General features: G+C 34.2%; 2 protein-coding genes across 2 annotated transcripts; both read left to right on the top strand.

Annotated features, from left to right (window-relative positions):
• Positions 1 to 5,416: 5,416 nt before the first annotated feature.
• Positions 5,417 to 6,851, top strand: LOC145102435 (uncharacterized). Its single transcript, XM_079039834.1, has 2 exons — positions 5,417 to 5,768; positions 6,712 to 6,851. Exons 1-2 carry the CDS (start codon positions 5,498 to 5,500, stop codon positions 6,714 to 6,716), a joined length of 276 nt encoding a protein of 91 aa, XP_078895960.1. The 5' UTR covers positions 5,417 to 5,497; the 3' UTR covers positions 6,717 to 6,851.
• LOC145102425 (40S ribosomal protein) lies at positions 6,795 to 8,317 on the top strand. The gene is made up of 2 exons (XM_079039823.1): positions 6,795 to 6,942; positions 7,844 to 8,317. The coding sequence occupies exons 1-2, from the start codon at positions 6,795 to 6,797 to the stop codon at positions 7,987 to 7,989; spliced, it is 294 nt and encodes a 97-aa protein (XP_078895949.1). The 3' UTR covers positions 7,990 to 8,317.
• Positions 8,318 to 15,805: the final 7,488 nt, after the last annotated feature.

Genomic DNA, 15,805 nt, shown 5'->3' with positions numbered 1-15,805 from the left:
AACAAGTTCATTTCAAGTGTATAACACGCTAGGATAAGTGTACTTACAATCTAGAAGCTTGATTGGGTGTTTAAGGTCCAAGAACACTAGTGTGTGTTCTTGGTGTTTTGAAGAACACTTGAAGATCTAAGTAAAAATGAAGAATTCATGGATGAAATGGAGTATAACAACTAGATGAAAGGTTATAACAACAAATCAAACAAGGAAAACACTTACATTTTGGAAGATTTGGAAGAGAGGGGTTATGATACTTGAGAGAAAACTTGGGAGTTCTTGAACTTGGAAGTGAAAAGTGAAGAGTTTGGGGAGTAAACTCATGCCTTAAGCATGAGTTCACGGTCAAGAGGAGTTTACGGCCCAAACTCCCCAAGTTTGGCCGTAAACACCTTGTTATGGTGGGAAGTGTTTATTTGTTATACATTAATCCTAGTACATACTTCCTTTTATTTGTTTGTTAGACGAATAAATATTAAAAACACTCAAACGGACTTTAAACCGGCTAAAAATTAGCAGAAATGTATTTGACTTTTATTTGAAGTGCTTGACTGTAGGGTTTGTACGGATGAAAATTTCGGGTTGTCACAGAAGGCATAAACGAAATTAAGGACTAAGGGACTCCTTATTTGGCCGGACCCGACGCCATACCCATGTCGGAAAACACTAGGTAACCACAAAAAAGATCGACGGTCTTTTGCACCACCACCGCCCACCCTGAAACTGTTTGTGATTTGAGGATCTGTTATCGTCGATAGGATCGTAGCTCTTACACTTCTAAACCTTAGCTTACCAAAAAATCGATTCAAAAATCACACGTGCCCTAAGACCGTCGGTCTACTACACTATCATCGCCCACCATATCTCTGGAGTCTTAAGGAACTGTGATTTGAAGACCTGATCTCTCCAGAAACAAAAATTGTTCATTTCTTTCCCTTTTATGCCTTAACCTACCAGATAACACACACACACAAAAATTCACCAGACACTTCAGTTTTGATGCACATTTGATTTTGCATCAACAAACAACCCAAGATTTGATTTCCGTACAACGATTTACAAATAAAAAAGCATTGAAAACTTTGATTTTGAACCTTAAAGCTTGAAATCAGATTCTGTTTAAGAACATTGTCTTGTTGGGTGTGTAATCAATAGAAATATAGAGCGGTAGAGATGTCCAACATGATTGGAAAAGTGGGACAATGGGTGGAGAAGAAGGGTTGTCGGCGATGGAGTTCCTGGAGGGATTTAACGGGGATTGGATCGATGAGGGTAATATTGGTGGTGAAGGAGACAATAAAGAAGAATAGAAGGATGAGTGGGACCCACATTTATTATATATAGACGTGAATGGAGAAATATATAAAAGGATTGTGGTCCAATTGATTAAAAGCTTGGTTTTAGAGAGGGAGGTTACGGGTTCGATTCCCTCTCACCCATTTTCCCCTTAAAATCTGATTTTTTAAATTTAAAAGAAAGATCATGCCACATCAGCCCAACAATCCATTTGACGCACACCTCAGCAGGTAACCTGCTGAAAAGGTAAAAGATGGCTAAAGTGATTATAATAACCGATTTTCTTTCATTTTTCATTAATAAAACTAGGCGAATGCCCGCACCTTGCGTGGAAACACCTAGATAGTTGAAATTTTTATAAATATTTGTTTTTTTTTTAAATACAACAATAACGTTGTTAAATTTGATATAATAAGTCGTATACTAAATTGATTATTTTGATTTATATGATAATATATATATATATATATATATATATATATATATATATATATGTGTGTGTGTGTGTGTGTGTGTTATAACTGCATAATCTCAATCGTTTGGATGTCTTCTACCCGCGAGTTACTTATGTATAAAATTAAATATAATATATTGTTTAATGTTATTTATAGTTGTTGTTATTGTTAATTAGTTTTTTTTTTAAATTTATTTGCTTAATGTTTTAATTTCTATCATTATAATTATTTAAAACATCAAACATTGTTTTTTGATTTTAAATATAACGATATAGTCATTTATATAGAGTTATTTTTAACTATTGTTTTGTAAGTTATTTTAAGCTAATTATTTGAAAACTTTTAACGATTATAAAAATATCTTTATGAAATATTTTAGTTAAATTGATATTGCAATTTTGTTTTTGTATTTAGCACTACAATTTATCACTTTTAAACATTCACAAAATATTCTTTGGGTTTTTTAAGTGAAACTGAAATTTATATTTAAGTTGACACTGTAATAATTTAAATTAACAATTTAAATATTTTTCAAAACTCTTCAAAACTTGTAGCTTTAAACTGATAATGGTTTACATACAACAACATATTAAATCTAATAAATTAAATATAATATGTTAAAAGTTAAAGACATAACTTTATAAGTAGAAGTAAAAATATTATATTAATATTGAAATTTAGTTTATTTATGATTACACTTTAGGTTTGATATTTATTTAACATTATTAACCAACTTATAATTATTATTAGAAAGAAATTACAATTTATCACTTTTAACTATTTACAAAATATTCTTTGAGTTGTTTAAGTTAAACTAAAATTTATATTTAAGTTGACCCTGCAATATTATATTTAAATTAATAATTTAAGTATTTTATACAAATTGTTCAAAATTTGTAGCTTTAAAATAATAATGGTTTACATTCAACAATATATTATAACTAATAAATTATGTATAATATATTAAAAGTTAAAAAACATAACTTTATAAGTAGGAAGTAATGATATTCTTTTAATATTGAAATTTAGTTTATATATGATTATACTTTAGGTTTGATATTTATTTAACCTTATTAACCAACTTATATTCATTATTAGAAAGAAATTAAAAAGTCATAGGAATTTCAAATGAATATAGTAAAAGGAAAAATACATGAGAGTTTCAAATAAACGTGATGAAAGGAAAAATGATTTATTTATAAGTATACTAGGCGAATGTCTGCGTGTTGTACATAAACACCTATATAGTTGATTTGTTTTTTTTAAATATAACAATAACGTTGTTGTTAAATTTGATATAATAATTTGTATATTAAATTGATATCATATATTGATTATTTTGAATTATATGATAATATATACATCGATTATAACTGTATAATCTCAACCGTTATTTATAGTTGTTGTTATTGTTAATAAATTATTTTTAAAATTTATTTACTTAAAGTTTTAATTTCTATCATTATAGTTATTTAAAACATCAAACATTGTTTTTTTATTTTTAATGTAACAATCTAATCATTTATATATAGTTATTTTTAACTATTGTTATTCTAAGTTATTTTAAGCTACTTATTTGTAAACTTTTAACAATTATAAAATATCTTTAGGAAATATTTTAGTTAAATTGAGATTATAATTTAGTTTTTGCATTTAGCACTACAATTTATCACTTTTAACTATTCACAAAATATTAATTGAATTTTTAAGTGGAACTGAAATTTATATTTAAATCAACACTGTAATGTTATATTTAATTTAACAATTTAAGTATTTTTTCAAAATTGTTCAAAAATTGTAGCTTTAAACTGATAATGGTTTACATAAAACAACATATTAAATCTATTAAATTAAGTATAATATGTTAAAAGTTAAAGATATAACTTTATAAGTAGAAGTAAATATATTATTTTAATATTAAAATTTAGTTTATTAATGATTACACTTTAGGTTTGATATTTATTTAATTTTATTAACCAACTTATAATCATTATTAGAAAGACACTGCAATTTATCATTTTTAACTATTTACAAAATATTTTTTGGTTGTTTAAGTTAAACAAAAATTTATATTTAAGTTGATCATGTAATGTTATATTTAAATTTATAATTTAAATATTTTATACAAATTGTTCAAAAGCTGTAGATTTAAAATGATAATGATTTACATCCAATAATATATTAAAACTAATAAATTAAGTATAATATGTTAAAAGTAAAAAAAGAAAACATAACTTTATAAGTAGAATTAAAATATTCTTTTAATATTGAAATTTATTAACCAACTTATGATCATTATTAAAAAAAATTAAAAAATCAAGAAAGTTTCAAATGAATGTGATGAAAGAAAAAATACATAGGAGTTTCAAATGAATACGATGAAAGGAAAAATACTTTATATATATATATATATATATATATATATATATATATATATATATATATATATATATATATATATAAGGTTAGGTTCATGTGAGACAGCCTAATTTTGTGAGACCGTGAGACGCATTTTTTTAATTTTTTTTTTAATCTTTTTTAGTTAATTCAAGTTCTGAAAATAATATTTAAAAAAATAATTTTTGAATTTTTCCATTTATTTTGCATTTTAAAATTATTTTTTAGAATATGTACAGTGTAATATTCTATTAGAATATTTCACGTATTTTTCAAAAAAAATGGAATTTATTTTTATTTTTTTATTATATTTTTATAGTTAATTCAAGTTCCGAAAATAATATTTAAAAAAGAATTTTTAGATTTTTCCATTTATTCTGCATTTTAAAATTATTTTTTAGAATATGTCAGTGTAATGTTCTATTAGAATATTCCACGTATTTTTCAAAATAAAAAAATGGAATTTTATTTATTTATTTATTTTAATTTTTTTAGTTAATTCAAGTTCTGAAAATAATATTAAATTTTTTTTTTTGGAATTTTCCATTTATTTTGCATTTTAAAATTATTTTTAGATTTGGTGTCACGGTCTCACAAAAGTAGAATGGTCTCAAATGAACCTGAACCTATATATATATATATATATATATATATATATATATATATATATATATATATATATAGATTTAATTTAAGATTAGATCCTAAACTGAACCAAAACTTTGACATTTTTTTCACAGATTTCCCAATTAAGGGGTGTTTGTGAGTGTTTTTTGAACTCTAAAAATATTTTTAGATAGAAGTGCTTATTTGCTTATAGTAGTGGTAAAATGAGTTTTTTACAAGGTGTTTGGATAAATTTTTATAATGAAAAAGTCAATAAGTCAATAAGTTAAAAAATGTTTGGCTTAAAAAATATTTTTTGAAGTTATTTTGGTTGAAAAACCATAAACAGTTTGTTAAAAAATGTTTTTTAAAGCTTATAAAAAAGATATTCTGAAAAGTGTTTTTAAATTTGCCAAACACTTTTAAAAAATAACCATGTTTTACATGCTTATTAAAAAAATGTTTTTTTGAAGCTTATGAAAAAGCTATTCAGAAAAGTGTTCTTGAGTTTGCCAATTTTTTTTTTTTTTTTTACTTATTAGCTTCCCAAACACTCTTGGTTACACATATAAGTTGTTTTTATAAATGTCAATATCCAAATAATTATTTAACTTATACCAAAGAGAATCGGTAATAAACTAAAACAAACTTTTTCTTGAAAGCGTGACCAAACAGCCTCTAAGTCACCCAATTACCCAAACACGCTCTTAGTCCATTAGGCCATTAGCAGAAGCTTTTTCCTCCGGTGAATGGAATCATTTGTTGGGTGCTCACTTTCATATTCAGATCGCTTCACCCTCCTGATTCTCCGGCCAATCCTCGCCGTCTCTTTTGTACTTTCGTTGCTTGTTTTCGGTTGGTTTTTGGCCTGGAAACTGCTACTGGTTCACGTCCCTTTGGTCCAGGAGATTTTTGGTCTTAAGAAGAAACCTTCGCTTCCCAAACCCTCAACCCGCCACCGATTCACACGTTTCTACAATACACTTACACCCAATCACAACGATAACTCCAACTTATCTGGTAAATCCCTAATTCTCGCTCATCCTTTTCATCTTTTCTTCGCTATAATTAACCTAATTCATCAATTTGCTTTCGTCTTCTTGTAATCGTTAGATTAATTTGTTGATATAACTTGGCATAGTCTACAAATTGTACGCTTGGTAGTAGTAGTTTTTAGGGAATCGTTGCAGATGGTCGTGTTTAGGACATGCTTGCTTTTTAGGGTTAAATACGTTTCATCTGTTCCCAGTTTATGCAAGCAAGAAAGTCGTTTTTGTATGAAGTATTCTACCACCTACTTGTTTAACCATTTGACAATTGACATATGGTTGCACTATTCATGTAAGTTGCATGAATTGGTTGAAAGAGTGAAACCTTATTGCATAAATTGGTAAAAAAAAATGAAAGACTGTTCCATAGTTTGTAAAAAATTGAATCTTTGTGGTGTAAGTTGGTGAAAAAGTGATACATTGTTACATAAATAAACATTTAATCAAATACTATTGTGTTGCATATTTCGTCTAAAATACTGTTTTGTCACATAAAGTGGAAAATAAGAGAAAAGTCGTTGAATAAATGTGCATTCAACCCCTTTTGTTACTGATATGTTTTGTACTATTTTTTAATTGGAGTTCTCATTTTGAGCCTTGAACTAACCAAAATTGTAATTTCTAAGAAACCTAGGGTTCAAAGCTCATTGTTTGCACAGGTCAACATATTTTTCTGCTGTATCACTATTCATGCGGGATATATCTTGCTTACATGGCAGAAATATTTAAAAAATTTCCTCTTCTATAAAATACTTTCAGGCTTTAGGAGAATTTCGTATATGTCCTAAAATAATAAGCAAAATATCATATTTGCTTATTATTCATTTTCCATCACAAACAAGTAAATGAAAGTACATTGATGTTTCTTCATTTAAAGTATGTTTTTAACACAATTGTTTTCTTGTTTAATTCAGGTTGATTCTGAGGAAGCTCGTGTTGAAGGACTTAATTTCTATCTGGAAGCCTTTTTTAAAAAAAAAAAGAAAAAAAAAGCAAAATGGCATTAAGACGATTTTTTGGTTTTTCTGATGGCGAGCTAATGAGATCTGATTCGAAACCTTGTTCAAGATTGATGAGACATACTGCTGGTGTTTTTAGTGTTGGGGGAGCCTTAGGGTTTTGGATCCTATGTCGTCTGCATTATGGTTTGTCCTATATATATATATATATATATATATATATATATATATATATATATATATATATAGTACTGTTTATCTCTCTCTACAAATATTTAAGCCTAAGGCTGTGTTTGGCGCGCCACAATTAGCTGATAAGCAAGTTTATTTTTCGAGCTTTTTTAAATTGTCATGTTTGGCAAACCAAAAAGTAGCTGATAAGCTAGCTTTTTATAAAGCTACTTTGAGTAGCTTTTTAAAAATTTCCCAAATATACCCTTCATTAATTACAAAAAATGTATTCTTCTAAATGTCCTTTTATGTCATTTTATATCTTTTAGCTAGCTTATTAGCTAGTTTTTACCGGACGTTATTTTTTGTCAGCTAGCTTATAACCTAGCAGCTAGCTTATAACCTAGCAGCTAGCTTTTCAGTTATCAGCTAGCTTTTTAGATATCAACTAGCTTTTCAGCTACCAGCTAGCTTTTCAGCCAGTATGCCAAACATAGCCTAAATTCAATGAAAACCACTATAGTTTTTATGGAATATTATGGGTGCGTTTGGTTGTGGAAAACTGTTTTCATTTTCTATGAAAATGTTTTCAGAAAATAGGGTTGAGTTTTTTTTTGCAATTTTCAATGAAAACGCGTTTGGTTGGAACGAGTGGAGTTTTCATTTTCCATCTTAGAAATTTGGAAAACTATAAAAATCACTTTTCTAATTTACATACAGTTTGGAAAACTGAAAATTTTCATTTTCTTAGAAAACTTTGGAAAACTGAACGAACCAAACGCGTTTTCAAAATTTCCGTTTTTTTTGGACTGGAAAATTTTCCACAACCAAACGCACCCTATACTTTTTCACCCTTAAGTTCCTGACTTTTTGCATAAAAAGTAGGTTGTTAATTCTTGCATTGTGTTTGTTACAGGTCCAAGAGTGAATGTTCCAAGAAGTCTGAGGTGGGCAAGTACTGGAGCGGTTACAGTAAGTGCGGGGACCGCTTTATTGGTTCGCCTTTTTAGTCCAGAATGTGAACCCCAAAACATTGAGGCATATGACAAGAAAAAAAAATGACTTAATGCCCTCTTCTTTTCCCATTAAGTCATCATATCTCTTATCTGTCTTTTTTTTTTTCACAATATTTACTACAAAATGTTGATGGGATTGATTTTGTAAGAAATTTAAAGTTTGGATTTCTTTGTGTTATTCTTATCTGTGTTATTGTTTTTTTACTGATAATAACTCTCTACTTCATTTTTTACCCATTATAGCAACGTATATTTGTGTGATTGTAAGTACGTTGCTATTTTGTGTGAAAGAAATGTAAGTATGGTAATATTATGGGTTACGTATTGTATTATTGTTGAAAGAATGCAAGCATATGTTGATATTATGAGTATTAGAGTGTAAGTCTATTGGTGATTGCTATCCGTGTAACATATCAAGTACATTGCTTGCAATCTGTAAAACATTAAAACTTCTCTCAAACATAAAGTTAATGCTCCAATTCAGTCAGCTTTTCAAAGATGTGTTGACAAAAGTAAATAAGTAATATCGACAGATCATTAAAACATCTATATATCAATACAATCTTATAATTGAGGATTTAATATTGTTCAAGATAATACCGTATTAATCTTATTTTATATATCCATTAACTTAATGATGAACATTTGAGTTGGACCGGACCAGACCAATTTGGCAAAAACCGGTGGACCTTGGACTGGACTGATTGAGGCAGGTCTGGGGTTGGGTTGAGACAAGTCTGTGTTTTTCGGTTCTTGTATCTGTTGGACCGGTATAACTTTAGGTGCATATGATACAATTTGTTGGAGCATACTGAAAGTTAGTTTATCTATGTTACAATTGTAGGGGTGGGTATTTTGACCGAATTAGACCGGACCAACTCTTGGACCAGACTTGCTTTACAAAAACTAGTGGAACTTAGATCGGAGTGGCTCTCGGATCGGACTTCTCTTGCATAAATTGGTGGACCAGGCTGGTTCCCGGTCCGGTCCAAAGGTCCAAATGCTCACCCCTATTCTAGACATATTAAAATAAACCTTTTCAATAACTTAATATACTTTTTATATAATAAAAAACATATATATATATATATATATATATATATATATATATATATATATATATATATATATATATATATATATATATATTATGTTTTAGAAAAAAGAACATATTTTACTAAACATTATCATTTTTTATTTATAATGTTTAGCATTATTCTTCGTTAATGTCTAAACCACAACATTTTTGGATTAATGGTCATTTTGAACAACTTTCTTTGTGGTTTTGGTTTATCGGTAATTTGAAAAGACAAATGCTCTTATAATACATTTTTTTTTTTTTTATGTTTTTTCTATTTAATTTAAAATTTTATTAATAATAAACAAGGGGTCGACCCCCCCCCCCCCCCCCCCCCCCCCTCTCTCTTTCTAATAGATCCATTTTCACTGGTGTTGGAGTCATCAAAGAACTCAACAATTGATACATATAGCCACACACGCATACATATGATACACATTCTAGAACCCCAACTCTCTATCACCCCCACTGAATCTCTATATCGAGTCTCTCTATTTCTCTCGTCTCCCTTTTACGTGGTTTGCTGGGATGTCAACAAAGAGGTGATTGAATCTTCATTTTCCAATGAACTCAACTCTCTCTTGTGTGTACCAGATTAAGAGATCTAAGTTGAGGTGTGTTTCAGATCAAAGAGATGGTGCAATATATTGCTATATATAGTCATATATTTTGAGCAATCTTTAAGTACATTTAGCTACATTTTAGCCATTTATAAAGATACTTGATAATTATTACGTTAAAAATCTATTATGTAGCCGAAAAGACATTCTCGTGGAAAAAGGAGCTAAAATGTAAGTTGGAAGCTAAGGACGGGAAGCATTCATCAAAAGGAAAAATTCATGCATAAAGGGATGCCACGTCGTGGTCATATGCATGCCACAACATGGTGACGTGTCAACCATAGAAGCTTCCTGGGATGATAAGCATGGAAAAGCATGCAGGCTATGTAAAAGAAGTGTCCACCACGACGTGGTGGCATGTTTTTGGAAATATATTTAAACGATCATTAGGTCAAATTTCAAAGAGGCTGTGATTACCTGCGATATTAGACGACCAAAATCCTCTTAGAAACCCTAAGAAGGGCATATATTTATTGAAGAGCAAGCATTGAAGAGATCTAACACGAAGAAGGCGATAATCATTCAATTTGCTTACCTAAACATGTTTAATGAAGTTTTTATTGATTTCAGCTATTTTCTGACTTAGTTATGGGTAATACCCCTTTGCTTTCATTTAGCATAGATAAACCTAAAAACTATAAGTTGATTTCGAGTTATATGGATTTATTATTGTTGGTTTTTACTAGTGTTTGATATATCAACATCCGAATATGTTAAATTTCTAATTTTTATTTCTTATCTTCAAGTTATGTGTATTTAGATGATCACTTCAATTGCTGTAACACCTGATTCCATGTACGTATTTAATGCAAGAATTTCATGTATTTTTATCTGGGACTTGACGAGTTGGTGGCCCAATTCGTCGAGTAGAGTCGTGATCCGCGGGCAGTTTAAGTGACCTACTCGACGAGTCGGGAGACCGACTCGGTGAGTAGGTGCTGTTTAAGTGAAACCCTAAATTTGAGGGTTGCACCCTATTTAAACAACTTATCTCAGCCTCCATCGTCCCTTATACTCCCAGAAGACATCATATCGAAAACCTAGCGTTGTTTGAGTATTCTAAGGCCATTTTGGTGTATTTTGGTAGATTGTGAAGCTTGAGAAGAGGAAAGGATCTTGGGAGTTCAAGTTGGAGCTTGGAGATCCAGAGATTGTGTTCCATTTCCACCTCATTTAAGGTAAAGAGCTCCTGCCTTGATCTTCCATGTATTTATTCATCTTTAGGGCTTGGATTTTGGGTATATTTAGGGCTTTCTAAGCCATTTTCGGGTTGTGAAGTGTTATAGGGAGTATTGACTTCAGATCTGGGTCATTGGAGGGGTCTCATAGCATAAAGGTGCCAACTTTATGGCCATGAGAGCCCCATGCATCTTTTAGACATCATGTGTAGTCCTTTAGGGCTAAAAGACCTATGCATGGACCTAAAGTTCGTGGCTTTACATGCTATATCGGACCTAGGAGGTCAGATCTACCCTTTGGATGATATGAGCTTGACAGAAATCAAGTTTATGGACATGGAATTTAGTGGACTTGGCGAGTTGTTCTTGGGACTCGACGAGTCGGGTAGTGGTTCTCCAACTCTTGCTATTTTGGGGGTCTGGTTGAGTCTAGAGAAGGACTCAACAAAGATGGACGAGATTATAGACCTGGGAATCGTGGGACTTGACTAGTGTTTGAGCAGACTCGACGAGTCCAAGGCAATCTCCTAATCTTTGAAGATGGACTCGATGAGTTGCTCATACAACTCGAAGAGTCATAGACTAGACACATTCTTATGAGGGAGATGAAATCAACGAGTTCAAGGTCGAACTCGGCGAGTCGGATGAAGATGGTCCCGATGGTATGATTGAAGAAGAACACGTCGAGTTCTTGCTAGACTCGACGAGTAGAGACAGGGATTGGTTTGGGTTAGAGAAGTATGGACTCGACGAGTTGGTAGACCAACTCGGCGAGTCAAGTCAAATGGATGTTGACTTTGACCGGATTTGAGTTGACCCTGGTTAGGGTTGCAAGTACAAGTTGATAACTTGGATGGTGTTGTCATGTAGGGATTGAGGAGTCGAGGAGAGTCGGTTTTCAGGGCGAGGAGAGTTCGGACACTACACGACTTTGAGGTGAGTCTTCTCCTAGTAGGGGTGGGTCTACAGCCACAATGCCGACCCACAAGTAAGAGTATCGGTTAAATGATTGTCTTTGTGATAATTATCTGGGACTTGATATGTGTTATGCTTACTGTGCTTGATATGGTTATGATTGTTATGCTTATTATGTGTTAGCAGTAGGAGGGGTGAAATAGTCCCTGGTTACCAGTTGAAAGATACCGAAGGGGAGGGTAGTTCCCAGATATTGGTTGAAATATACCGAAGGGGAGGGTAGTTCCCAGTTACTGGTTGAAAGATACCGATGGGGAGTCCAGCTCCTGGTTATGCTTGACAGTTACCGATTGAAAGATACCGAGGGTCATGTATTATGTTGGTATGGGTATGATGGGGGAACTCACTAAGCTTCGTGCTTACAGTTTTAGTTTTGGTTTCAGTTACCTCTTCGTCTAAGGGGAAAGAGCCGGTGGTGTAGTAGCGCATCACACACACATGGTTTCCGCATTGAGTTTATGGGATTGTACTCTGATTTTCATTACTTCTAATGATATGGTTTTGAGACACGACATTATGGTTTTTATAAGTTGATGTAATATTGACCATGTTTTGGTGAACTGTTTTATGAATTACTTAATTAAAAATGAAAATTTTTGGTTTCGAAATTTAGGATGTTACAAGTTAGTATCTGATCCTTGGTTTGAGGGATTCAGACACACCCTCGGGGGGTGTCTGGAATCAAACCGAGGGATTAAAAGATTTTTCACAAAGAAAACAGCTTTCTAAAATTTAAGTTAAAGAATTTTGAGCAAGAATAAGGTGTGTGATGCGTGCGACTGGTCGAGCTCAAGTAAGTTTTCCCCAAGATATCCATACTTGTTATGTTATATTATATGATTTATGATTTTGAGAACTGGATGCTAGATTAGGGCTAAGGATCTAGGAGGATGCCTTGTATGCTTGATGTATGATTCTGAGAACTGCATGCTAGAATAGGGATAAGGATCTAGGAAGGATGCGTTAAATGCATGTTGTATGAGCTGTATGCTAGGGCTGTTTAGTCAACGGTAGGATATCCTGATTAGGTTATGCTTGATGTGGTTACTCGATGCACGGATGTTGCTTGCTTTGTGTTATAGGGGTCCTGGCTAACTTTAACTAACTAGTGAGCGGATATGTAACAGTATTCGCAATCTAGTTAGGGGAAGGTGGTAGAGACTCCTAGTGCAACTGATGGCGGAGAGTAGGTCGGAGGGTGCCCTAGGAAAGCCTAGGATTAGATTAGTGGAAAGGGGTATTGGTAAAGGGAGTTGGTGAAGTTGAAGCAATCCTTGAGGAAAGTACGGATATATGTGGAAGGTAGTATAGGCCCATACTACTGGAAGTAGAGGATCCGTACTCGAGTCAAGGAGGGCCGAGATGGAACCAGGAAATGTGGAGAGTGTGCAAGGCCTCTCGAGAGCATGTATGATCTTGACGTTTATGTGTTTATTTTCAGTATGGTGATCACACGTCATGTGGCAGGAGGTTCAGGATCTGGGTCAGGATCAGGATTAGGCTCGGGTGCAGGATCCGAGCAGGTTGATGAAGGGCTACGCAAGTTCATCGCGTCCGAGATCACAAGAGGTATCCTTGAGTCGGCACCTATCATCTTCGGGTCGATCAAGGAGGGGATTATTGAGTTGATGGAGGATCACCTCCAAGCATTCAGGAGCGACGCGACGTCCAACCAGTCAGGTACGCGCACACTGTCCTTCAAGGACTTTAGAGGGAGTGGTGCGCCATACTTTCATTGGGTGAAGGACCCCATTGCTGCCAGGAGATATATCGCATACATTGAGTCTACGCAGTTGACGAGCTTCTGCCCGGAAGGGTCAAATTTCCTTTTTGCTGCAGGCTGTTTGAGGGATCGAGCCAGAGATTGGTGGGAGTTAGTTGGGGATTCGTTGGGGGCCCTTGCCATTGAGGTTATGACTTGCCCATATTTTGTAACTAGGTTCAGAGCCGAGTTCGCACCAGCTGTGGAGCTTCAATAGCTGGCCAGGGAGTTTCTGGATATGAGACAAACTACGGAGACTATGGCGGGGATCACCGCCAAGTTCCAATAGAGGGATTTGTTGGTACCTCAGTATGCAGGGGATGAGGAGATGCAGAAGACCCACTATCATGATATGTTGAGAACCGACATTCGGGAGCGTGTCAGCTATTCGGACTGCCCGACCTTGGAGTCCATGATTGCCAGGGCGCGGGAGAGGGAGATTGATTTGGAGCACCTCAGGAAGAAGAAGACAGAGTCTGAGCAGGTAACAGGGGTTTCGGGGAAGAAACCCAAGGGATTCGACGCTAGGTTGAAGGGACAGCATGGCCGGGACCGCTGTAGAAAGTACGGTCGGTCACATGAGGGAGTTTTCCGCACTGGGTTGGGTTCCAACTGCTATAAGTGCGGCAAGACTGGACATTTTGGCAGGGATTTTACTGCCTCTGCTGTAACACCGTAAAAATTAAACAATTTTTCGCATTTTCAAAACACATTTTTCCAAAAACATTTATTAATAAAATGTCATTGTATCATATCCTTGTTTCACAAAACATCCCCCAAGATCGAAATACATAAAATCCCATGTGTGTGTGTACGAATCATGCCGGCGCCTTCCCACGGTCATCACTGGTACCTGACACACATAACACGTAACACTGTAAGCAAAAAGCTTAGTAAGTTCCCCAAAACACCATTCTAACATGTATTAGCCACTCGAGGCTATAACTCTGTTGACCCTCTGGTCAATGTGTCTCAGTGGGACCCTCCAGCCCCAACTCTCTGTGGGCCCTCTGGCCCTAACCCTATGGACCCGAAGGTCCTAACTCTATGGACCCACTGGTCCTACTCTGTAAACTCTGAATCATGCATATCACATATCACAATAATCACAACACATAATTAACATGCAAATACACTGGCACATAACTCTAAAATACATTGTCACATAACTCTGTTACCACGCTAGGTAAAGTATAGTGAGAAGACTCACCTCTGGTATCTCGGTAAATATCTGTCTCGGTAAACGCTGGCCTAGCCTCCGCATAATCATATGAAATAAATACCCCATTTAATATAACTCTCAAAGGCTAAACTATGTCCTCTTATGACACTCTCAGAAGGGTAAAAGACCATTTTACCCCTCTCATAACTCAAAAGGCCCCTCAATAGACCATACCCTAAAAGTCAACTAAAAGTCAACTTTCCGGGTTACGCTGCGCGTACCAGATGTGTACGCTAAATGTACCTGACTGCCTCTCAGAATCGGGGAACGCCACCCAGTACGCGGCGCGTACTGGGATTACGCCCGGTGTACTCCCCAGCTTCAGCCCCTTAGCTCTTGAGGTCTTAAACATTTAAGAACCACGTCCAATCTCTTGAGGTCTTAAACAGTTAAGAACCACGTACTCCCCAGCTTCAGCCTCTTAATCCATAAAGTTGATGACTTTAAGCCTTTACATGGCTGAACAAGCCACCAACTCCCATAATATTCCATCCTCTAACTCTAGAAGGCTTATTACTCAAGTATGACCTCAAACTAACAACCAAGATGGAAACTTTATGGTTCTAAATCTCTGATATCACTGAGAAGGGACATATCTCAGACCATGGAGCACCTTACACTCATAAAGTCTCCACCTTTGGGGTTTTTAACCCTAGAAATGGCACATGCAACAACAACCAAAAGAAGAGGAAAGTTTTGAACTTTATACCTCTAAGTGTAGCCCCTTTCTCTGTAGATCTCAGATCCAAATTGGCACTTCAAGCTTTAGCTTCCAAGAGCTCCTTTCCTTCTTCTTCACTAAGTCACCAAAACACAATTAGCTCCAACAACACTCACACACACTAAGGATGATGGGAGGCTCTATCTTAGGGTTTCACTCACTGATATGGAGGCTGAGAAATGAGCCTTAGCACCATTTAAATAGTGCACAAGACGGATTAGGGTTTTTGCTCCTGGGCCGGGTACGCCCGGCGTAACTCTAGGTACGCTCAGCATACCTTGGCGATTCCGCGTCCAAACTAAGCGC

Source organism: Lactuca serriola, chromosome 1, assembly GCF_051521515.1.
Source record: "Lactuca serriola cultivar US96UC23 chromosome 1, Lser_US96UC23_V15, whole genome shotgun sequence".
In the NCBI taxonomy this organism is placed as follows: domain Eukaryota; kingdom Viridiplantae; phylum Streptophyta; class Magnoliopsida; order Asterales; family Asteraceae; genus Lactuca; species Lactuca serriola.
This window is presented reverse-complemented; position numbering and strand designations above follow the sequence as displayed.

Excerpts from the sequence above, each read along its gene's own strand:
- LOC145102435 (XM_079039834.1), top strand. The coding sequence starts at position 5,498 with ATGGAATCATTTGTTGGGTGCTCACTTTCATATTCAGATCGCTTCACC.
- LOC145102425 (XM_079039823.1), top strand. The coding sequence starts at position 6,795 with ATGGCATTAAGACGATTTTTTGGTTTTTCTGATGGCGAGCTAATGAGA. Across the intron at positions 6,943-7,843 it reads CCTATGTCGTCTGCATTATG|GTCCAAGAGTGAATGTTCCA; the intron begins GTTTGTCCTATA and ends TGTTTGTTACAG.